At 43.4% G+C, this 25,860-nt stretch overlaps 1 protein-coding gene across 4 annotated transcripts in view; it reads right to left on the bottom strand.

Annotated features, from left to right (window-relative positions):
- Nucleotides 1-25,860, bottom strand: part of DNAJC21 (DnaJ heat shock protein family (Hsp40) member C21) — a 705,789-nt gene that overhangs the window by 86,885 nt on the left and 593,044 nt on the right. For all 4 annotated transcript variants that reach the window (XM_069627111.1, XM_069627112.1, XM_069627113.1 and 1 more), the window contains exon 10: nt 19,485-19,840. In XM_069627111.1, coding sequence (XP_069483212.1) covers nt 19,485-19,840 — 356 coding nt within the window. The remainder of the gene's footprint in view (nt 1-19,484; nt 19,841-25,860) is intronic.

The following is a 25,860-nucleotide window of genomic DNA, read 5'->3' as shown; positions in this document are numbered from 1 at the left end:
TAGCCCAGTCTTTGAAGTCTCTTAGGTGCATGGAGCCAGAGGCCTTCCCAATAGAGGCCAAAGGACGATAGGTCGATAATTCGCCGGGTCGCTCTTGTTTCATTTTTTGAAGAAGGAGACAACTGTGGCTGATTTCCATGATGGAGGAATGGACTTCAGTTCTGCATATCTGCAAAATATTTTGCCCAGGAGTTCAGCCCATTCCGATGGGAAGGCCTTGAGGTCCACATTTGTGATTCCGTCCGGGCCCGGGCACTCTAGAGTTCTTTAGTTTTAATCAGAGTTGTTATTTCTTTTTTGTCATCTAGGCACACCCAGTTTGATGGCTCTGGACTAGGAATTTGTGGAAAGGAATTCGGCGGATGTTGGAACAAAGACTTACAGAAGTTTACCCAAGTTGAGTCTACGATACTGGTGACAATGGGTGACTCGACTTCAGTAAGGACCAGAATTCTCAACTGTTGTTGCCGCTTATAGCCCTTAGTATATTTTCGGCATCTTGTTGGTACAAGGCAATGCAGTGGTTTTTGAGCCACAATTTGTATCCTCGGGTAGCTTCAGTGGCTGCTGATACTGCCGCTGGCGTAGCGGAAGATATTGCTTTCCGCTTAAGTTTTCTTACTTCTTTTCTTTTAGCAACCGAGATTTTGTCAAACACATGTTTTGTTGGCGCCAAAGGACGGTGTTTGTGCCGTGTCCCTTGTTTGTAGGTCGAAAGCACAGGTAGATAATCTGCTCTAAAGGTTCTGTGTGGACCTGCGCTAAGTATTTAGACGTCAGGTCTCTTATTGAATTGGCCGACATTTTTAGTCTTAAGTGCTGGTTGTTAGATTCCAGCTGGAAAGGGCTCTTTACGAATGGTGCAGATCTCTCTGGCCAGGAAGTTGATAGGAGGTTGTGGTTGCTCGCGTTGGTACGTATGACCTCGAAGGATGTCATGGAGTGGAGTAACGGACCAATGGCAAACATGTAGTCGATTGTGGCACTTGAGGTTGCACGTTCTGATGTGGGTAAGCAGTTGGTGTTGGGGGAACGCCATGTCTAGGTTGTGTAACTAGTGTGATTTCATCAAATTAATCCATGCAATCCCCCTTTGAACAGCTGCCGAAGGCTTCGGCTGAGAAGTTTGTGGGTTAGTTTGAGCTGGACATATCGGTTGATGTCTCCACATACCAGGAGGTAAGGCGTCGGGTAGACTGCTATTGCCTCGTCAATGGCTTCTTCTATCATTTCTAGGTATTGACGGGTGTCAATCGCTGCCGGGTTCCAGTATGTGTTTGTGATGATAATCGTTGATGTGGTGCCAGTTACTCCGTTCTTGATTTTCAGTTTCATCAATTATAATCTACTTCCATGTGCTACCTCCAATTAATTACCCATATCCTGATCCAGGTTTAAGCGCCTTAAAAAACCCTTGACAGCAATAGCTAGCAAGGTGGTGTCGCCCCCTTAACAGGCTGACCCATAAACTCTGTTAGGGAGAATTCTCATAAATGTGCTAATTCCCTTCACCTTAGAGACCCCCAGCAAAGTTGCTGGATTTTGAGGACTTGATTTGTTTTACCTGGAAAGAGTGTGAGCCTTTTTTCCCACTCTTTCATGTATTTTGATGTGTGTTTTACACTTGTGTTCTTTGATTGTGGAGGTTTAGACAACCCCATAGGCATCATCTTTTTCATATGTGTCACACAGCACCCTCAGTGCAGTGACACAGGGAAGCCTTTTGGCTGTCCCAAGGTTTAAATACCTTCTCTGGGATAAACTACCGTTTCTCAGAGAATGAAAAGTTAAATTGACTTTAATAGTCTTTTTAAATGCCTAGACCCAGCACACACCATCTTACTATAGAGTGCTGGAGGGGTTACCTAGTATCCCCTATATCTAGAAACTCATGTAGCAGTCAAATGCTACCCATTCCTATCGAAATGGCTGGTAGCAGTGGTTTTACAATGAACTACCATGATTTTTCCCGACCGCGAACACAGGTCGCTAAAAATCACGGGAGCCATGTTTTTCAAATTGGCGTCTGAGCCCCCTTTGTTTAAACAGGTCCCGGTCTTCCGTTTTGGCCATTTCTTTATGGAAAGGCCCTTCTAGAGTTTGTCTCTGCGCGCCAAACTAAGTTTGGTCCCTTTGTTCCTACGCCTTTGGCGGGCTTCAGGACTGAAAACGGCCTCTGGCGCCCGAGTGACTGTGGTTGCCAGGAAGTGAGGGAGGAGCCCGAAGCTCCCTGTGCTTAGTCTCCTAGGAGACCCAAATGCACTCTGGTGTGATTGGCTGGCTGACTGTCCGGCAAGGACAGCCACCCTGCTGGGTGAGTGACAGCTACGCTGGAATGAATGGGAGAAAACTGTCTAAAAGGCGAGTCTCTTGGACTGAAAGTCAGAGTCGACCACTGGAACGAAAGAACCGAAGATGAGCTGGAAGAGGACGGCTGCTGCAACTCCTGGACCGTTGGTTTGCCCGGTGAAGTCCTGCTGCAGGTCCGAATCGCCAAGTTCATCTCGACAGAGAAGCCATTCAAGGATAACTTCTCCCTTTGAGTTGGTAGGAGCAATCAACTCGTAAGCCACCTGGATACCATTCTCGGAGCTGGTTAGGATTAACCAGGGGGAAGGACACCAGCTTGTGTGCTTGAACAACAGCAACCGGAATCGAAGATTTGCCAGCTTTGCGACCCGTCCCAGTGCAGGAGTCCCCCGACGTCCTCCCTCTTGTCCCCACGACTGAGGCTCAGGAACAGCAAGACCTGCAGGAACTGCCAGGAACAGAAGTCTTGATCTGCATCTTTTTCTTCTATACAAGGTACTGTGAAAACCCGACCGATAGAACTTACCTCTCACTGCGAAAGTGCGTACAACTTTGGCAACTTGCAGGCCTAGTCAGCTTGTGACCCGACATATGAACTTTTCTTCCGTGAACTACTCCCAAGAACCGTGGCAAAGACTTCTCCGTTTAAATACCAGAACCGTTTTTACCTATACAAGACACTAGTCCATTGACTTTGGCCTACCTATTGCATTGAATCAACTCCTCTGGTGAACTCAACTATTTGAACTGTAGAAGAGTAACTCCATTATTTCTTTTATTAACCTATGCCTTTTTGCTCCTACTTCAATGCTCTGATTGCCAATTTGCTCTTACTTCCAAGTAGTTTAAATGTCTCAGAACCTGATAGTGTATAGCACTGCAGTATATTTCCGTGTGATAATGATTGCCTCCTTCTAGTGAATGTTTTCTAAATGACTGTGTAATAAATTAAGAAATGTTTTACCAAGAAACCTTGAGTATAAGTGTCTATCTGAATACTTGTTAGACCTCTGAGTAACACCCTTACAAGCTCACATTCCCTCTTGAGATAAGCCTGGCTGCTCAGCTCGCTACCAAAAACTGTGATACAGACTTATACCAAAGGTTGGTTTTGCTTACACCTGTAGTCCTAGTTGTGTGTAGTGGCCCCAGAGGGTACTGCCTGCAAACTTTGCCTAACACTCTCCAAGTTGATATCATCCAGTTTACAAATAAGGTTCCCAACCAGCACCCTTGTTTCAAGTCTGATCCTGCCAGGCGCAGCAGCCACGGAAGGCAGAGCCGTCACAGAAGCACTGGCACCGTTAGCAACGTTGCCAGTGCTTCCATCTCCCCACTCCGATAGAGTCCTATGGGACTCCTTGGGAATGGGGACTTACAAAATTGGGTGCCTGACTATGCGCTCTGCCGGGACTTGTAAAGTCCCGGTGGCACCGGGAAGTCAGGTGCCGGTTTCGGTGTTACAGGGTTGCCACCAACCTCGTAATGAGGCCCATGGATTGACAATAAATTCACTCTTATTTAGACCCAATACCTGAAGCAGATTTTTACAGTATGATTCAAGATCCTTGGCACAATTCACCCCTGTGTGCTGCAAACATTTTTATACATTTTCATAAAGGGTGTCTTTGGGAGGGGATCTATTAATGACTGCTACAATGATAGAATTCTCCATTCTGCACGTGCTCTGAGTGACTTCAAACCCAACCCATATCTTATGAACGATATGGGTGTACAGTTCAGCAAGTGAAGGACTTTCCTCCTGATGAGCTCCTCAAAGAGAAGGAGTTTACTGAGAATCAAAGAGGAAAAGGTTCTACCCATATAACAATTTGATGAACATCTTGCCCTAATAGAACTTGAGCAGGGGCTGGGCAGAGAATTTCCCAAATTTTGATCCGATCTTTAACAACTGGTTAGTGAGCATTGTTGACTTTTTCTTTAGAAAGTCCATTAAATAGGATTTACTGGGGGGAGTTCAAAATGGGGAATCACTGATAGATCATGTTATGCGAACACAGCAACTTTGTTTTATTCATAACCCAGGTGTGCCTGCATCGTTTACAGCAGACTGAAAAGACCATCACCTTAGTTTTTGTGGGATTCACCTTTAAATGATTCGCTTTTGCGTACCCGTAGAAGGTGTCAATCTGACATTGCAAACCTCGAGGGGTAAGATCCAACAAAAGGAAATCATCTGCATATACCATTACAATGGTTTTAGTGCCCCACAATCTCGGAGTTGCAAAGGCTTTCTCAAGTAAATAATCATCCAGGTCTGAAAGAAATGTAAAGGTTAAAAAGACAAGGTGCCAAGATGCAACCCTGTCTTAGACCAAATGTTGTATAAATCTTCCTTGACCGGGCTCCCTCAACATTACGGCGCACCTGGATATTCGAGTTGCAGTGAAGCCCCACCAGAATCTTAAGGAGGCCGTCTGGGATTCCCCAGGCATGCAGCTTGGTCCAAAAGAGGGAGCGGCTTACCAGATCAAAAGCATTAGAAAGATTGATCAATGCCACGCATATATGGCCACAACTTTTGGACCAGGCGGACTCCTGTAGGCATTTAACCAAGTAACCATTCAGGCCCATCCCTTGAATTTTCCTGAAGCCTGTCTGGAATCTTTTTAGCCAATCTGCCTTTGTGGTTTATGAATGAAAGTGTGAAAGGATAACAGACGCAAAAAATGTTTGAGTCTGCATCCATTGCCATGATAGGACGGTAATTTCTTGGGTCCAGTTTCGTTCCCTTTTTGTGTATTGGTACCACGAAGGAGGTGGACCAGGTCTTAGAAAATCTTCCTGTTCTGATAACATCATTGAATAAAATACTCAATATAAATGCCAAGTTTTCCGGATCTGATTTAAACAGCAGATTAGTTAGACTATTTATCCTGCTGTCCTCAATCTACTAGCACTCCTAAGTCTTCAACTTCCTCCTGGGAGATCTCACCCAAATTCTGTCTAAGAGGGTCTGTGCTAAATTACCATGTGAACAAGAGAAAACAAGAAGTGTTCCTACCAGGATGGCAGATCCCAAATAATTTGAATTATTTTTCTTTGGGTCCGTTATTTCACAATAACATATCAAATATAATGTTTTCAGGTATATTCAGCATACATATTGTTTGTACACGCCCTTAGCCTTTTGACTTAATCAAAAGATTTTTCATTTCCAAAGTATATTTTTTATAAAAACAACATTGGTGTTTCATAAAACAAATATTCAATCACATTGTGATTTCCAGCATCAAGACAAATTAGATAATTAAACCGTGAAGGAACCTCATGTGTGAAGAGACACAGGACAAAGTGACAAACACAAACCAGATTAAAGTAACATAGGAAAAAGCAAGGCTGAATAAAATGCTTTTTAGAATCAAGACACAACTAAATCGTGAATTAGTCGACACAGGGATACAGCACTGCGTTTCGGATGGACTTAGTATTTCGCCTTCTTTATGACAGGGAACCCTAAAGATAAAGGGATAGGAATGGAGAGAGAATTTGATTCTATGGTAGGCTGAAACCTGATAGATAGGAATTCCCATTTATGAACAAAGCGCTGGATGTCTCACCGGTTTCATAGAAGTTTCAAGCAACCCTGTAAGGAAAGGAGTTGGTATTGTGATTGTAGAACCAGTTGATCATCTAAATAAGAGTCTATTTTTGATTGCTAGAGAGGGAAGAATTTAAGGATTGTGATCGGCTGGGCTTTTTTTTTAAGCAACTAAGTAGTAGATATAAGCAAATCTAATAAGATGGTTGCATTACGAAGTACAACACAAATATTAATATTGGGAAGATTATAACATACCAAAATGAATTTAGAGGTAAAGGTGTAGTAGCCTTTAAATGGTGGTGAAAGGAAGTTCTTGCCCCAAAACTTGATATTGTTTTTCTTTTATTTTTGGTAAACTTTATAATCTTTCACAGATATTCAACAGAATTCAGTAACAGGTAACATTGTATCCAGGAACCTAACATCAATACCAACATATGCAATAGATTGATAATTTAATTAGTTTAATAATTCCTAAATAATTATAGATATCCGACAAAGTTAATTAACAAAAATATTAATACTATACTGCTACCAACCCTCTAAACACATTTACTGTACTTATATATTGTGAGCAGGGCCCCACAAGGGATGATATCTGTATTGTAGAAAAGGGAAAAGAAAGGAAAAAAAAAGAGAAAATGTGGTCTCATTAGACCTTATTCAGGTTGGGAGGGGGTCAAATAGGTCATCCCAATTGTGGAGAGGTATTTTTGTGACAAATGAATGCTAAAGAAGAAAGCACTTACATAAGGATGCTGGCACCAAGTGCAGATCTGGGTTAGAAGCCATTGGGGGGGGGGTGCTAAGATAGGTTGGGTCCAGGCTGTTTAAACATCCGGAATTCAAAGGATGAGTGAATCTAAAGAAGGACGGACGGGAAAGGGAGGGAGGGGAGAGAGAGGAAAGGGGGGGTGAGAAGGATTGGCATAGCACTAGCCTCGATCGAGGCAGTAGAGAAAGTCTAACCGACTGATCGTCATCGAAAAGGCAGAGGGACACTTACTATTTTAGGTTGAGATTCGACGAACGTCCGCAACAAGAACGTCTTCCTGTGATTAGATCGCTCAGCAAACGACACAGTAATGTATTTGTGCAGCCTTGGTAACAGTCATGTGAGTGTATTAATGTTAGGCCATGTAATCACACCATCATTCCTGGCATACACAGATGAAATGGTCGACCCAAACAGCCTCTGGAATGGGATTAAGTTGGAATTTGGATTGCGATCCTCCCACTGCATTAATCAGGGTCCAAATATCTGAAGAATCCTGTGTTCTAAGGAGTTCAACTATAAGTTCTCCCTCTCTTTGAAGCCCCGCTGCGCAGTGACATTTTACCTAATTTGTATTGCAGAGTTTCGCTTTCCAAATCCTAAACTTACAAGCAATTTTAGACAGCTTAAACCCCTTAATGTTACTGATCTCTAACTTTAAGAGGCGCTTCCTTTCCCACAGACATAAATCGAACATGCAGGATGCCTCTTCAGGCTTTTACCAACGTTGCCTTACTTGAAGGGAGGGAATGCTCCATCAATGAAACCGGCTATAAAGGGGCGGAGCTCGTCAACCGTGAATGTGAGATGTTTCCACCTAAGAGAACAAGCTTCAAGGATCTTATCCAACTCTAAATTCAGTCGGGTAATTTTCCTGTTATTCCCCCTTATTCTGTTCAGCCCTGAGAGTTTACTATTACCCCAGGAAGGTCAGATTTTAATTCTTCCTTCCTCTCAATGGCAAATGAGGCGGCCAAGATTTTGTGATCACTGGTTGTGGTGCTTTTTACGCAGAAGTTGTCACATATTGAATAAAGTAAGGAACCAACATATATGTAGTGAATTACAGTCCCCTTGATCCCGCTAAACCATACATGCTGCATAGGTTCATCGCCAGCAACATTACCATTTAGCCTTTGAAGACCCAAGGATTTGTGACAGGATGACCATCTATGGCCGTTCTTGTCTTTAGTAGCATATTTGATGACTCAATCAGAAGACAAGGGTTTTGGTCACTTGCCTCAAAAGCATGATGAATTAGGATTTACCCTGCACAAAGAACAAAACCAAAATTTACTTTTTCCCACCAGTTATAAAGGAAGACCATAAAACCATCAAGAAAGGGGCTACTCCACCATGCCAATAGATGTTAACGACTAACATAGGTGTAAATGTGGCCTTCCAAAGGACTTCCAGTTCCGTTACCATGGCCCAGTCTGAATGTTCAATTGGGTAAGCCAGTGGATAGATATGTTAGATTTTGTAGCCGTCACAAGGCCACCAAAAGGGCACCCTTTATGATGTTTCTCTAACTGGGCGTCAATTTTATATCCATCCATCAAGGGTTTCTCAGTGAGCCAAGTCTCTTGGAGCAGGAGGATATCAAAAGCCCTTAGTTTGTTAACATTCTCTACATTTGTTAACAAGGAAGAGTGGCCTCTTGTGTTCCAGGAGGCCACTTTCAAGTCCTTTCATAGCTAGAGGATCCTTTCCAAAGATTGTTGAGGGGCTGTAGTCAGGTTCAAGGTCCCGTCACCCATGACCAATCACAATATTCCCGGTTGGCTACACAGTCTATAGGAGACCACACCACATTCCTCTGCCTTTCAGATGATCAATTAACTAAGACGCACAGCAAAGGGGAGTTATTTTTCTCCCTTTATTCGAAAGCCTTTTGATGTTCAAAATATTGTTCTGGCATAAATGCCTGCATGTTCGAGCCCAGTTGGTATAGTGTAGGTGTTTCCCCTTCAAGAGTACTTCATGAACTATCTTAGAGCCAATTTCCAAGAAGAGACAGTCCATCCAATCGTCTTGCACAAAGTCCACTCAATCTATATCTTGAGAATTAATCACCCTAAGATTTGGGATCTCAGCAAATAGTGCTAAAATGCTTACCCTATTTAAAGTGAGATTGCGGCCTTCAAGAAGGATGGCTTCAAGTATGAGTATATGGTTCTTCTCTCCAACAGGATGGCAATTAGAGTGGCTTTGTGCATCGGATTGGTTGGTTTGAGAGGTTTTGTTCTTGCCCCAGTAAACGGTGATCTTGCGGTTACTGAGGGTCTCCGATCTACCTGAGGGAGCTCATCACTGTATCTGATGGTGTTTTTTTAGGTTGAGCCCTTTTCAGATTGCAGTTGAGGATTGGGCCCCCCTCAAAATACTATCCAAAATGGATTTTTGTTCCAGTTCATGTGAAGTATCAGAGAAGTGCTACAAGTCGGACCTTTGTCTAGTAAATATCTCAGACAGATTCTTCTTACCCGGCTCAGCATGAAATAATGGCACCAAAGAAGAATCCCCACTCCTGTCTCCTACCGAGGACTTTTCAGCCAGTCCCCAGTCCCCTGGGGACTGCCTTCAGTCTTTTACCTAAACCCTCAATCATTGGCACAATCAAAGCTCATAGGTTTTACAGCCAGCTCCAAGTCTGTATTACGAGCCACTTGAGAAGTACTGGTATTAGGGGTTGCTTCTGAGGTTCCAAGGGTATTCAAGCTTCTTAGGAATTTCCTCAATGAGCCCCCCACCCACTTCATGTTCTTGGATGTCTTTAGCCGTTGAGTAACTGCTTTGGGGCCCTACCTTTTTATGGTATTAGCAAAGTGGCAAGGTATAGGCGTAACAAGTTGCTCCTCTGTAACCAGATGGGCAGCCTGTTGAATTGAATCCCGGTGTCCAGGGGTGGCAGCCCATTGAGTTAAATCCATGATGTTGAGGACAGTGGGCGACAAAGCCTTTGGGGGAGCATGCAGGTTAACCGAGATGGCAGTGGCGCCCTTACAGTGGTTACGTCACCTACCACCTTAAGATTCTCATTAAGTGACTCCTCCGTCACAACATAGATAGCGTTAGAATTAATGCAATTATTTCCATTCTTAGATTGCTTGGCAGCCCCACTTCATTCTTCGGTCTCTGAACGCGTTCCTTGTCCACGGGGACCATCGTCCAGATTATTTATATGGCGACACGATGGGCCCACAAACAAAGAGCATATGTCCCCTCGGCTCTCAAGGTGCTCTAATTTGGTTTTTAATAAGTTCCAATTTAGAGGTATTTATTTTTACCTCAGAGAATAAGTTGTCGTATGGGGCAACAAATGGGGAAAGAACGCAGTTAAGAGCCTGTATGGCAGTTTGATTGATGTCTCCATCATTAGAATGATGTAGAAGTGACACAAAACCAAGGCCATAACTGTGGCGCAGAGACGCCACATAGAGACTGTCCTCCTCATTAATTGAAGAGTCTGTGAAAAGAGATGGAGTATTATCAAAGGATTCATCAATTGTTACAATGCCCTACTGTACCAACATATGATCCGCTATGACCACGAGCTGCTCATCTTGAACAGCGTTATTTTCAAGCACACTACTAGGAGAGGGTACTTGGGCAATATCTACCTCTATCAGTAAGGTGTTAATTCCCTGTGTCGAAAGAGGCTTGGTAGCGGAAGAGTCTTGTCTTTCTGCAGTGCTTTTGCCGGTTGCGGCCCCTTTACTTGATTACTCAAGGGGGACAGTGTGAGAAGTGGGGTGGGCACGCCAATGGGGAAGCAGGTAGAGGCAGCATCTGTGCTGTCTCAAACAGGGTTGTGTCAAACTCTGTTGGTCCCCTCCCATTGCTGGTCCTTAATCTGTAGATGTACATGGTGTTACTGAAGATACCGTTCACAGGTTCAGGCACTGCAATACTCTATCCACGCGGCAACTTTAGATCTCCAAACGGACAGCACTCAGCAATGGTCACTTTTCAAACGTGGGCGTATAGGAGGGTGTTCAAAATGAAAACAGTACATCCCTCATTACGTTTTGGGGGACACCAGTGAGATGTTTATCTTCAAATACTCCAGCGTTGCCTAATACCACAGGGGGAGGTCAAGCTGCACTGACTATGTCGGCTGCTTCCGACTCTCCTCTCGTGTGCGCGGAGGCCTTTCAATTGGTAACAAGTATAACGATAACGAAAGCAGGATAGCATCGAGATTAACAAGAGGATAGCACAGGGGCAACGTGCTGGTCTTGGAAGCGAGACCACGCAGAGCAACAGAGGTTCAAATCCCGGATCCGCACTTAGAAACCGAACTCAGGTACGGTATTAAGCATGTTATAAAAAACCATTTAAATACATTAAAAAAAAAAGAAAATGGTATCTGCAATGTACAGGCAAAGGGTGGGAGAAAGCCAAAGCATTGTTTCTCACCGGTCTCGGTGGTTACACAGAGTCCACAGCAAAGATATTGCTGCGTGCTCCCCCAAACTACCAAAGCACCCAAACACCAAAACACTTTGTTCTCTACACTTCGAGCCAAACAATATTGACTCAGTAGTGCTAAAGTGCAATCAGCTCATAAGGGTCCCCTATAAAGGGGAGCCTAGCAGTCACTGATGCTGGTGGAAGTTTAATCACCACTCAAGGATGCGTCCTCTTCTCCCCTCCCACCCCCCACCCCCGAGCCAACCATATTTATTCATTAAAGCTTGCATGTACTTCGGTCGCTAAAAAACATACACTTCATACTGTCTATGAACCGGCCTGGGTTAGCCCTGTAACAGACAGCTGGTGTGCTGACCCACACCACAAACCTGCGTGCTTCCCCATGCTTTACCAACCACAGGACCCCCCAGTTTACTGTGGTCTTTTCTCTGGGCACCATTCAGCAGAAGCTTTACGGTTTATCAGCTTCCTAGCTGAAAATCAATGGCAGGAGGCTGACAGCACAAGGCTGGGAAGACGGCTGTTTCTCTCCCTATGGCTCCACTCCCTCCACAGAGCTCTGCTGGACCCCCTCTAGCATCTGCTTGTGTCCACGGTTCATGTTCGTGTCTCTTAGCTGGCCTCACGGAAACTCAAGAGACCAGAATCGCAAAGAAAAGGACCCTGCATGCCACACGTCCTCTGCTAGCACTCAGCTCTGTGCTCTCGTAGCTACGTTACCACTGACTTGTCAAGCCGCCCAACTTGCGTGTCTCGCACTGGCTGCTTCTGACAAGTCAAACCAGGGTTGTCAAAAGATTATTTTTCTATGTTCCTGAGTGAGTGGGAGCCTGTTTCCCCACTCACGCTTTCTTTTACTCTTTTCATGGGTGTCATTTTTTTGACTCTGCGATATGTTATTTTTGAATCTATACTTTCCTATATATTTTTGGGCATCTGCATTTTACTATTGCAGCACATGGCACATTCTGTGCAGTGTTGCTGGGGTGCGCCTTGGTCTCCCATTTTTATTTTCTCTTGTGACCCTTGTGTGAACTACTGTTCCCAAGCGTAGGATACTTTTTATCCTTTCTACAATCCCCATTGAGAGAGATGCATGGTATCCCCTTTCTCACTGTTGCTGTACCTTTCCTGTTACAGTTACTTAATTACCTTGCAGGGTAGAGTGAGATTTTTATATACTCTATATTTTATATTGCGAGACCAGCACACCCCACCTTATGTGGGGTGCTGGGGGGTTACTCTCAATCCTCTTTCTCACTGCTCCTGTAGCATTTCTGTTACAGTGACAAGCTTATAATTATGGCTGGTGGCAGTGGACATATTATACTGACATTTGTGTGATTTATACTCGCAGGCTGTCATTACAGCCGCAGTATTGCTCAGAAGGGTCCCCATTTCAATAGAATGGTGGCTTCTTTCTTTATTCACCATTTCTTGTGTGCTTGTCCTTTCTTGGTTCTTCTTCTGCTGACCTGGGGATTTGGGGGGGGCTGGGTTAATTTTTGTCTCGACGGTAATTCTTTCAGAAGCCTGTCGAGGATCCAGAGTGTCTGTGAAGACAAGCAACGAGGGAGGAGTACGAAGCGCTGCAGTGCTTTGTCTTCTGGTGTGTCTGAGGGAAACCAGTTCTCGCTGGGGGGCTGGCTGTCCTGATTGGATAGCCACTCGCACCTTTCTGTAATGTGCAGGGAGAGTTTGTAGAGGATGAGTGTGGGTTCCCATATAAATGGGCTGGATCTGGAAGCCAAAGACAGGTCGATCAATGGAGCTGAATCCGATGAAGAAGAAGAGGAGAAGACTGCTGTAGCTACTTCAGCTACTGCTGCCTGTGCTGACCCCTTTTTCCTTGTGATAGAGCCCTGAAGATGATTACTCCGACCCATAGGCTGGTGGGATCAATAAGTCATAAGAAGACCTGCATTTCCAGCCATCCCATAACGAGCTGTGGCCTTCCGGGGCTGCAAACCGCCAATACCCTGGGACCTCGAGCCTGAGCGCTATGCAACATCTTCCACGAATCTCGCTGAAACTTTGGTGGGCTCCTACTGGACCCCCAGAAGTAAGATTTCACTCCGTGAAGTCGCCTTGGCAGAATGCCGGACCGAGATAGCGAGGCGAATCTGATAAGCGACGACTGTCCTTCATCTGATACCTTGAAAATGGTGCCAAATCAAGAAAGCCAAGGAACTCTTTGTTGGGAGCCTTTTCTGTCGACTGCTGCTGCAAGTTGCCATCCACTGTCTGTTCTTTCATCACCACGACCAAGAATCTAGGCACTGGATTCTGTGCTGCTGCATCACGTCAGGGGTATTGACCCACGTTTGGACTATTATGCTGCAACATTTGGTGCTGTGGGCTTAGGAAATCCAAGATGGCAGAAAAGCCAACATTGCGCCAGAATCCAGGAAAACCGCGCAGTTTTGGCGCAGACCAAAAGCGTGATGGGCCAGGAGTGCCATGGGTGAAATGTGTGCCAAAGGAAAAACAGCAGTGCCGGTTAGCTCAGAAAGCGCTTTGAAATCACCTTTGTTTCTCTGAAATGCAAGCTAAAAATGCCTATTTTAAACATTGCAAGATATTCAAAAATCTCAATGAACACCAGCAGAGATTTGGCAGAATGTAGACTTTTGTGCATACAAAATTTGGAAAGATGAAGAGCCCTAAACAATGTTTATAACAAAAGTGGCTGAGCTGTGGATGTCAGCAGCCTAAGTTAAATTGGACTGAAAGACACTAAAATCTAAATGTTTAAAATAAATGGGTGACCTACTGTTGAGTGTCACATAGTTTGCAACTGTTAAATGTCATAGTTTTGAACTTATAATCAGCGTTCTAGCTGCATGTGTAAAAATTGTAAGTTTGATTTGGATGAAGAAAAACTGGGAACAAAAGTGACATTTAGCTGAAGCCTGGCTTAAAGAGATTGAATTCTGCCTGACAACTACCCCCGACAGGAGTTGAAACTTGATCAGCAGCTGCATTCCCAGGCCTGGCTTCATTCTCCTGCCCTCACCAAAGGGAGATGACACCTCTCTGATTGGATTAGGGGAGGAGCAGCTGGGGACTGCAGGAAACTGAACAATGAGCCTTCCTTGGCTCAGGCAAATATTAAATTAGGGGGGGGGGTCGTAAATGGCTTCCTCTTGAGAGAAACTGGGAGGAGCATTGCCTTTATGAGCAACCTGAGCTGGAGGAAGTGGACAAACCAGAAATTCCACCATGTGCTTTGGGAAACCACACCCCTCTGGGCCAGAGCATAATTTTAAAAAGATGGATAATTCATAGTACGGACTTGTCAAAATGATATAATTAATATAATTATTCTTGTGATTTTTCTGTGCACATTTTAAGAGGTGTTAGAACTCTGTACCACGTTCTGAGGAAAAACCCCATGAATTATGGAGATTGCAGACACGGGGTTCACGCTAGAAAAATGAAAATTTACTGGAATATGTGTAGAAAGGCGGTGTGCATCTGTGTCATTTTTGGTAAAAATCCAATATTGGTAAACCAACCAAAAAGCGCAAAATGTTGTCATTTCTTAATCCAAGCTCTTAGAAACATCAGATTTGGAACAGAAACTACCTTATGTGATATATGATGTGTATATGTAATGTCAACCACTTGTGTATCTGGGAAATGTGTTTAGTTATGAAAATGATTTTATAAGGTAAAAGCAAAGGGGAGTGTTCTTTCTGTATGCCATAAAGATGACACCTGATGACTCACTGCTCCCTTCTCAAATCAGAGAAGAAAGAGAAATCCTTGACCTATCAAATCATGAGTGGGGTGGGCACAGAAATTTAGCATCCACACCCATTTTCAAAAGACATAAAAAGAGCCACTGGAAGCCAGACAGGGACATTCATTTTCCAACCTTCAACTGAATTCCTGCGCATCACTCTGACGGCGAACTCCAGAATCTAGAACTCCAGAGATCCAGAACTTCACTTAAAGCAGAGAGGCCTGGACCACCAGCTAAATCCTTTTTCAGCAGGCCTTCAGAATCCAGCAATCCAACCAAACTATTCTACAGCCGGGCGAGCTGTTGGATTCTTTGCCAAGAACCTTTGCCAGAACCGGTAGCAGACCCAGACCAGACCGCTGTATCCAGAACCGCAGACCGGACCCAGACCGCTGTGAGCAGAACCGGTGCCTGATTGACCCGCCGAGCAGAGAGAACCGCAGCTAACTTGTTGACCAGATCCGTGACGAGGCCATTCCTTTCAAATTTATAGTGTGAGTACCCAGCTAGAACTGTGCAGAACCCATTTCTTAGCTTAAAATAATCTGATTCAAAACATTTGAACCTGTCTCCAGAACTGCATCATAGGAATCGTGTGTCCCTTCTCCGATTTTAAACCTGCAAAAGTGTCATTTGCCATTTTGAATCATTATTTCATTTCTGAAAAACTACCTTCATAAAATCGTCCGTATCTCTTGAACCGTTAGTGATAGAAGCGAGATTTAACTTTTGTTTTAAAGCTGAGATTCTAAGCTTTCCAACAAGCTCTACACTTGCTACTCCTTATAGTTCTTCCGTAATTGCGCTCGACGCACGCGACTAAATTGCCGCGATTTGACATTTTGCTTCATTTCAGCCACGTGTACAAATATTTGTCTTTTGCTTCCATTACGGAATCCCGTTTTCAACCTGATAACCATCCCTGCATCATTGATAGGGCTGGCCTGAACTGATTTAAAGTATCTCTCACTCACCTTGAACCTCCTATAGGGAATTAAAAGCAGTTTTAGCATATTTTTACTCCATTGCAAACCACATTAAAGTATTTCGTCTGTGTTTAAAAATCATCCCTGGTGCTCTCAGCTTGCTAGGGGGGAATTGGAACTTTGTATTGCATTTTTGTTGGTATTCTTGAAGACTGTGTGCTCTCCTTCCATTTCCTTATATTGCATAAAAGGGGGGGGGGGGTGAATTGTTAAAAGAAAAAGTGATCACATTATCTCTTGTTGAATCATATCAAATTATTTCTGTGTTGCATTCTGTTCCACCTTGCATCCCTTGAACCATATAAAGCATTCTCTGCTACCTTAGTCCTCTGTTCTTATTCATAAGTAACCAAGAACTATGCTACTGTAGGATTACCTATTGCTGATTACTGCTCATATTCACAAGTGTGCTATCAATTATCAATTTATAAAAGTGTGATATATATATATATATATATATATTGTTAAATTTTCAATAAATCTTTTAAATTGCAAAACAAACCTACTTCTTGGCTCAGTGAGGTCAGGGGGATTCAAAGAGAGGGGCGTTATATAAGGGTTTATCATCCAGATTATAACTTGTCATAAAAATATATAAATAAGGGCTTCCCTTGGGCATCCCAGACGAGGCACTGACTTAGTGGGATTGCTGAATTGAAGTCCTTTAACAATCATAAAGGCGTCCGTCTGCAAGCTCTTCTTCACTGCTGAGGCACTGTGTGGCTTAGGGTACTAGTTACCTAAAGTCTTGTGTCACTCCTGTGTGGCTAGGGTGGCGATTCATGTAGTTGGGAGTTTGCCCATACTGTTCGCCCAGGCCTAATGCTGGAACACATATAGGGAGCCTTCTACTTAGTCCCTGAACACTTCCAATAACTCTGAAGTCTGATAATTACTTGTCTGACAAGAAATCCTCTGGAACTTTGACTTTCCTACAGTTCTTCCTTATCCTGACCTGCCTACAGCTGGCTCCGGGACCACCCGGGTCTCCCTTCTGCCTCTGATAACACTCATGCTCTAGAATAGAGAAGGACTTCTAAAGGATATGCCTCTGTAAGAAACAGCATGTGTTGCAAAGTACTTACTTGATATATGTTAGTTTTATAACTGATTCCTGAAACTGAATAAGTTACAAAGTGGTACAACGTTATTACTGACCTTTCAGTTGCTTAGTGCCATTCTGAAGGTATACAAAGTTACTTTCCTGCCCATTTGAATTGTTTCAATCTTACAAAAAGGAACGTTGGTGTGCTTACATATTCCTGAAATAGAATAAGTGTATGGGTTTACTACCAATAGGATTTACTCACCTTGAATAGCTTACTGCCATTCGAAATGTGTAATACTGAGTTCTTACTTATCCTAGAAGTGCATACTGTCCTCCTGAAAAGTAATTCATACGTTCTTGCTTACCGTAGAATTGTGTTACTCTATTCTGCAAAGTAATGTTGGTGTAACTATAGTATTCTAGAAACTGAATAAGTAACAATGTACTACCAATAGGGTCTGATTACCTTGAATTGCCTTGGGTCATTCTAAAAGTCTACTAAAATGGTTGTACTCACCTTGAATAGCATACTGCCATTTTAAATGTATATCACTAGGTTTCCCTCGGCTTGAACTGCATACTGCTATTCCAAATGTAGTTTATGCTTTGGTTTACTTACCATAAGTATTGTGTTGGTTTGTATATTGGGTTTATGAACCATATTTATGCTACAAGTTCTTTGTACCTTCCTACAGTTTGCTCTCCCTCCTAAGATCCTATCCATACTACCAAATTAAGTATTACAGGTCTATACTAAGAGTTGGTATTTCTGTATTGCCATTGCTTTGGGGGTTGGGGACTGGCGCTCAGTCTGCGGACTCCTTTTCAATGTCTTTGGCATCCGAAAGGGAGCCGTAACTGCTTCGGTCTCTTCTCCTGACTCATAAGTGCTGGTGGGCAAACTGGACGTGGCCTATATGGCGTAGGCCACTCACTGTTTAGTCCATCTCTCTTTGAGCGTTTTTGGCCAAAAGAGCTTGTACGCTGCACATCACTTTTCTAAATGGTCACGGGGAATACAGTGGTGACATACGTGTGTGTCTACCCACGCGATTTATCTCTCTCAGGGGCAGAATTTAAAAGGCGTTCCTGCCATATTTAGGAGCAAAGGCAGCTAGACAATCGTAGAGAAAGGGAAAGATTAGAAGAGACTTTCTTTTAGAGAATTTTAATACTATTAATCCCGTCACTCTCCCTACTGTAAGGCAGAGACCTGGTGTAGGCGAAGCAAGTGGCGAGGCGTCGAAGACGCGGTTGAAAGTCTTCAGTCACCGGCTGCCGATCGACTCTGCTTGCAGATACGTGTGTCAAAAATGTGTCTGTGGAAAGACACGAGGAATATAAGTTTTGAACAATATCAAAAAGTAGTGAAAAGCTACAGACACTGCATAGGAGCGACCAACCACGAGGACGGGGAAAACAAATATGAGGACCTTGATGCGTGAAGGACCATGGCTACAGTACATGCAACACTAGGGATAACATCACAAACACGCCCAGTCGACGTCCCTTTTCGAACTTCGAAAACAAGTCATGCAATACTCTGCACCTACCACTAGATGTCAGCATATGCAAAGCATGTGATTCTAAGCAGAGCCATGCGCCTCAGAAATATATATACTTGGCTTTTGAATATAACAACTGAAACCTGATGCAAGTACTTGTCATTAAATGTGAATATCCTGGCTATTTGGTGTGAGTAAATGATATACGATTTGATTACCTGGCATCAGATCCTCCTTTCATGCTGTGATTTTTACGTCTTGCTTTTCTAAATTGCCTTTAAGTGCCATTAATGTTTTTTAACAGTACTGATTGCCACTTTAAGATGACGTATGCTTCATTTGCAAACATATTGCATGCAACTGTGTCGTGTCAATAGCATATGCCTCTTTAGTATGTAATTTTCCAGCGATGCTGGATTTGCAAATAGTTTTCCAATATTAACAGTTCTAGATCTGTTCCGATTCCTAATCCATTGATCTGTATACAAGGTCGGTGTCGAGGACTGCATTTCATTAATACTCTTCCTGTAGCAAATGGAGTTTGTTTAAAATGTAGATTCTCTCCTCTTCTTTCTATAGGAAAGAAACGACCAGCACAGAGCTCCTTTGCCGCTACTTTTATTCTGTGAACACCATCTGATAAATACGTCTATGGGACTTCAAAAGCTAATGGATTGTACCAACTCAGCATAATATTTTCAATGAGTCCAATACAACTTTATTTTGTGCAAAATCATTCCTGAAAAATTCAGTCGAAATGGAAGAAGAAACATTAACACCACTGTTCCAAGGGTGCACATCTCTGAGATACCTGCCTATTCAAATTGTAAAGCAGCACACTGATTTCGGCGTAGCATTCCAACTGTTCACTTTCATGAGGGATCAACTGTATATCAGTCAATGTTATAAAACAATAAGATTATGATAGGTCTGTATAACTAATAGCAAGCACTAATTGGAAAGGGGTCTTTGTTCCACTAGGCTTCATCACTTATCAGTGTTACTCGACATCCCACCCAGCAGTTTGGTAAGAGTGATATGAAGAACCAAAAGGGCTGAGGCCAGAGACTGAAGATACAGTGAAGGAAGGTGACAAGAGTGGCATTTTACCTTTTTTCTTCATTGCTTTGGATGTTCACAGAAGAACTCTCGTTTTCTTCTTGTACAGCATTCACGGAGGAACTCTCATAGTTTTCCTGTACAGCAGCATTCACTGAGGAACTCTCGCTGGTTTCCTGTGCAGCAGCATTCACTGAGGAACTCTCGCTGGTTTCCTGTGCAGCAGCATTCACAGAGGAACTCTGTTTTTCTTCCTCTGCAGCATGCAAAGACAGAGTCTCCATTTCTTCTTGAAGATTCTTTGCAGTTTCATCTGTAGTGCCATTCTGGTCCAAGATATGAATCTCTTGGTTCACACTTGCCACTTCATTAACAGCGGTGTTGGCAGGTGAGAGATCATCGCAAGGCTTCAAAGAAAAGAAAATAAGAACTTAGCTTCAGTTTTATAGGAAAACATGACCACAGTTCAGCCAGAAAATCAAAGAAGAATGCAACTAAAAGATGAATGAAAGAATGGATAAGTGTAACGGGTATAGAAAATGGCCAGACTGAAAGTACCATCTTATTCCATTCTGGTTGGAGGACAACCTCGTTCAACCACCGTTTCCCCTATTAGCCCTGATCAGAGGATGTAGCCAGGGAATACAAATACCGATTGTGCCACTGAGAGACCAAAGTCCCCAGAGTCAATCTGTCCCAAAGGCAATCTTGCAGTTGTCGGGGCTCTAGTGGTTGATGACAACTTTTTTTATGACAGAAAGTAGAACTTGCTGTATCCAAAATGTGTACTTAAAGGTAGCCCCTTTCTAAATCCAGAACAGTACAACAATTAGACATTTGTATTACGAGAGAGATTGGGTGACAGATACATGTGGCCATAGATAATCATGTTCACTCCATGCCTTGTAGACCGAGGACTACACATCGAGATATGACCCGCTTGTTAACTTTATCTGGATTCAGGCCTGAATCTATACTTGAGTTGAAGCCAACACAAGCAAAATCTGTCAGCAACTTTTTGATTGGATGGCTTCAAAATGTTTAAATCAACAGAACCTTGTGATTGGGAGGGGGGGTTACCCACTCAGTGCCACTTGCCTAGAATAGTGCAATTGAAGCACAAAAAATGGAATAAAGGAGATCGACTAGGACAAAAACCTTAAAATAAGCATAACCAAGACTATCAAAGACTTCACTAAAGAGGTGATCTATCTCTATTTGTCAGCAGCTTACATATATACCACAAGATTTGATTACTATAGATAAGATAATACAGGAAAAAAGGAGGTAGGGGGAAATAATGAATTACCTTTTCAAACACCTTATACAGCTGTTCCTCAGACGAGAAAACCAGCTGTGCACAGTATTATCAAGAATCACATGGCAACAGACAAGGTGTGCCTTTTTTAGTCAGATGGACACGGGAGTATGTCATTATGAGGGAACCCAGGTGACCCCAATCGGGGATCTTTCATACATGTCTTCAATTGTTCTGGTCACTCACTGACTAATACTCAGAACGATGTACTTGGGAAGGGCGTACCCTTTGCCCCCACACAAATTCTTTCCAACATTTACACTAAAATTGAGATCCGAGAATTTCTTAGAAAATCCATTCACAACAACACTTCTCCAATAGAGAAAAACAGGCAACTGGTGACATCACAAGCTTACACTTAAGAGTACATTCGTCAGGTCACAAAGGATGTCATCCACTTGTATGAGACAAAGGCTTTGATGCCAACACTGTGATCCTGGTGAACGTTGAAACATTATATATGAATATTGCACAGGATAAGACAACCTTAGTTACTAAGGAAGCTCTACATTTTTTAGAACAATACCACATGCGGTGCCAACACATTTCAAGGTGGAATGCATGACGGTAGCCTTAAAAAACAAGTAGCTTTAGAAAAAGCCTTTGAAAAACAAATGCATCTCCAGACATCAGACACAGCCATGGGATCATCACTTGCCTTACATTTGTTCAACTGGTTTGTGGCCGTCTGTAAGAGGAATACATTTATGCTAATAACAATCCCTTCCACAACTAAATTAACTGAAAAAAGTACATTGATGACATTTGTGGTCTGGCATGGCACTCAAGACAAGCCTGTGACATTTTTTATATGGGTAAATGGTTTAGAGCCACATTTACATTTTACCATGACTAAAGGGGACAACACTATAACCAAAAGACAAGAAACTGGCCTTCTTGGATAACTACATTAATCATCAAGAAGGTCAATTATACACACTCTCTTTCCCAGGTAGACAGATGCATAAACAACGTTATGCTATTCTAGCCAACATCCTAAAACTCTCAAGGACACCTTGCCACTTGAACAGATGTTGAGAGTTAGGAAATACTGTACCCGGAAAAAACTATTTCAGAGATGGAGACATTATGAAAACATGCCTCTTAGATGAGTGTCATTCCAAATGTCTACTTAACGAATCCATCAAAACACATCCTACTATGACAAAGCATTCTTGCTTACAATGAAAACCCCGAAGGAGAGGCTCATAGTGGTTACATCCAAGGACTGCTTGGCACATTGTTTAGCCAGATGGGGAATACCCAATACTTTTAGTGTATGCAGTTTTTCTTTCATAACGCTTGTAAGTGTTGGAGTATATGGGGGAGGTTTTTTGTGTTGAAATAAGGAATTGGGGATACTAGGAGACTATGGGTAAGCTAAACTTCAGTAACCTGTATTTTACATTATGTTTTTCTATCATTATTTGTATCTCTGCATTCTACTCTTATTGGGTGGGGCAGTGGCAGAGATAGGCATGTCTTGGTCATCTCCCATGGGGGTATCAGTCCTGGGGATGTTCCTCCCTTAAAAACGTGGTGTAGCTCAGGAAGGGTCAGAAATCATTATGGAGTATGGGTAGCCACCCGTATGCCAAGTAGAGCAGGAGGCTTTTCAGGATGGGAAGAGATAATAGAGCAATAGAGGCACAAAATGGAGGGAGATTGGGCGACGGGGGTGGGGGTTTAAACTAGGGTGAGGGAACTGGTTGGCCCATTTTGCTCAAACCCGAAGATGCAGCATGTGTGTCTGAAGAAGCTACTTTGATGGACTCGAGATACATGGACTCTTCTATGTCTTTTGATGGTGGACCGTCAAGCACTGCTTGAACCACCATGGCATATATGTTGAGTGGAACATTGGCCAGGAATTCAGGCGAAGCTCCTGCAAATGCCTTTTGTGCCAGCTTGTAAACTCTGGAATGCATCATTGAATCTAGCAATGCTGGCTATATATACTTAGCTACCTTCTTGGCCTGTGGCAAATGAAAAAAGAACTGACTAGTCTTACGTATTTGCCCTGTTGTGCCCATCCATCTATGCATGATCAACATATAGAATTTCATGCCTGAGGCACAGGTCTTTGGAAGAAAGCATGTAGTTCAATTAGCTAATTCACATGAAATTTAGGCGAGTTTTGGTGAAAATCTGTGTTGAACCCACCTTGCATTTGTGTATTGCTATGCATGGCTCATCCACTGATAGAGCTTGCAATTTACTTTCTCTTATTATGGATGTGACAGCAATAGAAAGTACCATTTATGTGGTGATGTCCAACGGAGCACTTATGAAGGGTTCAAATAAATGCAAGCATTAGTCTGTACAAGCCGTTAAAATGATTGCATTGGATTTATTTTAAATTATTCTTTTCGAATAGCCTGCTGCACATAGAATTTCGAGCAAGGAGTTTTGAAAAGGATCTCCCTTGCTCCCTTTTCAGTTGCCTAAATCCCTTTCCCCTTATAACTCTCTGGGGGGATACCCGCTGAAACCCTACTCTGCCCTCTCCTCACCACCAACATCCCCTACTTTCCCTTTGGCTCTCCTCTCTCATTATCTGGGAGACACACTCAGAACCCCTGCTTCACCTCCTCCTCTCACTGCCTCTCCATGTCACCTGCCACTCCCCAGTCTGTTCGCCCCATTCTAACTCCTCCCCACTTGCCACTCCTCCACTGCCTTTTGCTTTCTCAACTGCAAAACAAAGATTGCACACTGGTTACATTCACAATGTGGATTTTGCAATCCGGGAAGTACACCGTTTGAACGACTAGTGGGTATATACATTTAACTACTTCTTTGAATGACAACTACTTCCATGAATTGTCAACCATGAACTTTTTGTTGAGATGTAATGAACTGCAGAATGTACCTTTAGGGAACTGTACACTAAATCAGAGTCTATTAAGTACAGGTGATATGTGACAATATAAAAAGAGCCATATGCAGGGTAGGCAGGAAGGTCACATGTGAATCTATGAAAGATGCAATGCTGAAGAACGAGAGTTATAGGTAAGTAACTAATTCGCATTGGATCTTTCATTGATTCACATGCTGTTTGAATAGATTATGAAGCAGTATATAAATATGCATACAATGCAAAATGGGAGGAGGGTAAGTTTCACCTTCAGAAAACTCACCTTCAGGCGAACAGATGGCAAAGCACTGCTGGTCCAACATTGGACTCCTCTGTGGAGTCCCATCGATGCAGTAGAACCTTGCGAAGGAGTCAACAGACCTCCATGTGGCCACCCTGGTCATGCCCACCAGCGGAACACCAGAGAGAAAGGCGGTATTGGATGAAATGGCCCCTGTGGAATGCGCTTTAGAATGACATGTGAGCTGCCTGTTACCCGTGTGATGAAAGAAGGTGATGCAAGCAGAGAGCCATCGGGATATGGAAGACTTAGATAGGTCCTTATGATGCCAACCGCCATGCAGCCAAATGTCGCAAACAGCTGAGCAACATAGTACTTCAGAGCTTAAATAACATCCAACAAATGGAGAGAGCGCTCCGCCAGAGTAGAAGGGAAGCCAAGAATGACGTAGGCACTTCAGGCATGAACGTGGAATTAGTATGTAAAAGGAGGCTGGACTTGTGAAATACGAGATAGGGCAGCTTGAAGGATAAAGCCTGCATCTCACCCATTTTTCTGGCCGAGGTGATGCTAACCAAGGAAGGGTTAAAGGCAGGAAGGAGTCTTCAAATGGCTTGCACTGGACTTTTTAGAGGTGAACATCTCAAACTGGGATATGTCCAGACAAGGTTCCACCAAGTGAGGGCTTTAAAATCTGCAAAAACAGGGTAGGGGTGCTGGAAAACCCCTACAGCAGGTCGGCAAACCTGTACCCCCGAATTCCAGAAGGAAAGCAGTAAGCGAGGACTAGGCAGAACCTAAATAACACTGCAAAAGGGAGCTTGCCAAAAGCCACCCAGCCAATAACTAATGGGAGCTGGGGGCTAAGGGTCAAATCGCCAACAATTCTAGTTGGCCACTGGAAGAGCCACTTAGCCAAAGCCAGCCCCCACAGGAAATGGAAGCGAAAGCCCAGGGACCTACACTGGCCTAATTCAGTTAGGACTGTTGTGGAGGCTGCCATTGTGGTCTTGCAAAGAGCCTCCATCACCAGAACAGCAATTTTAAGCCACCTCGTGATTACCCTAAACAAAGGAAGCCCTGAAACACAACATTTACTAGAAGGATTTTAAAAATCCCATTGGTACCCGAATGGCTACCAAAAAGGCACATTGAGCCACTAATGCAGTAAAAGGGCTTGCATCCCGTTAAAGCAAAACTGAAGTCTAGCTGCGGCTAACCCAACCTACTTGCAAAAACTTTGTACAGGGAGAAAGAATCACACTAGGTCACAAATGAGAGACACCCCTGCGGACTAGCTGCAGTTCCGGGTGACCCAAAACCATACACCCTAATTAAGGTAAAACTGGTTGTAATGGCAGATGGATTTCAGTAGAAGTCCTTCTGGTCAATGATCCTAAAAACACAAGGGAGAAAAGCAAAGTTGAGGGACCCTAAAAAGTGAATTTAGAATGACCAAACATAGGAATTCTGACTGAACAGCGAGCATGAACTGAGAGGTAGCCTGCTCAAGAGGTCTTAATAAGGCAAAGAATCCCTCTGCAACACAACCAGCCCCCAGCCCACTAGCCCAGAACGCTCTTTGTCCTGTGCTAGCCTGTGGGCCATAGGCGTGAGGTTTTGCATTCTGATAGAGACTTTTCAAGCCTCAACGTATGCCGTGTCTCAGTCATGGATGCAACTTGTGATTCTGCGCCTTAGGTCAAGCCCTGAAGGATGCCTTGTCTTTGGCCAACTTTGGCACAACCCACTAGTGAAGGCTGTATAACCTTCTAACCTAAAGGTAGAACAGTCTTTAGCCCCAAAGAAAAGCCCAGACTACCTGTAGCCGAGCAATCAGGCTTTCTCAAGGCATGGATGAAGGCTGGCAGTGTAGTAAAGTTAGTCCATTTAGTCAACCCCCCAAAGAAGAACAAGTTACTTACCAACTGTAACATTCTTTTGACTGGAGGTTCCTCCCACGTATTCCTCATCTTAGATATTCTGCCAGCTTGCTGCTTCTTTCTACGGA

The sequence above is a fragment of the Ambystoma mexicanum genome, chromosome 6p (assembly GCF_040938575.1).
Source record: "Ambystoma mexicanum isolate Mex_15411 chromosome 6p, UKY_AmexF1_1, whole genome shotgun sequence".
NCBI classification, from domain to species: domain Eukaryota; kingdom Metazoa; phylum Chordata; class Amphibia; order Caudata; family Ambystomatidae; genus Ambystoma; species Ambystoma mexicanum.
Note: the sequence above shows the minus strand (reverse complement) of the source record. Positions and strands in the feature narration are given on the sequence as shown.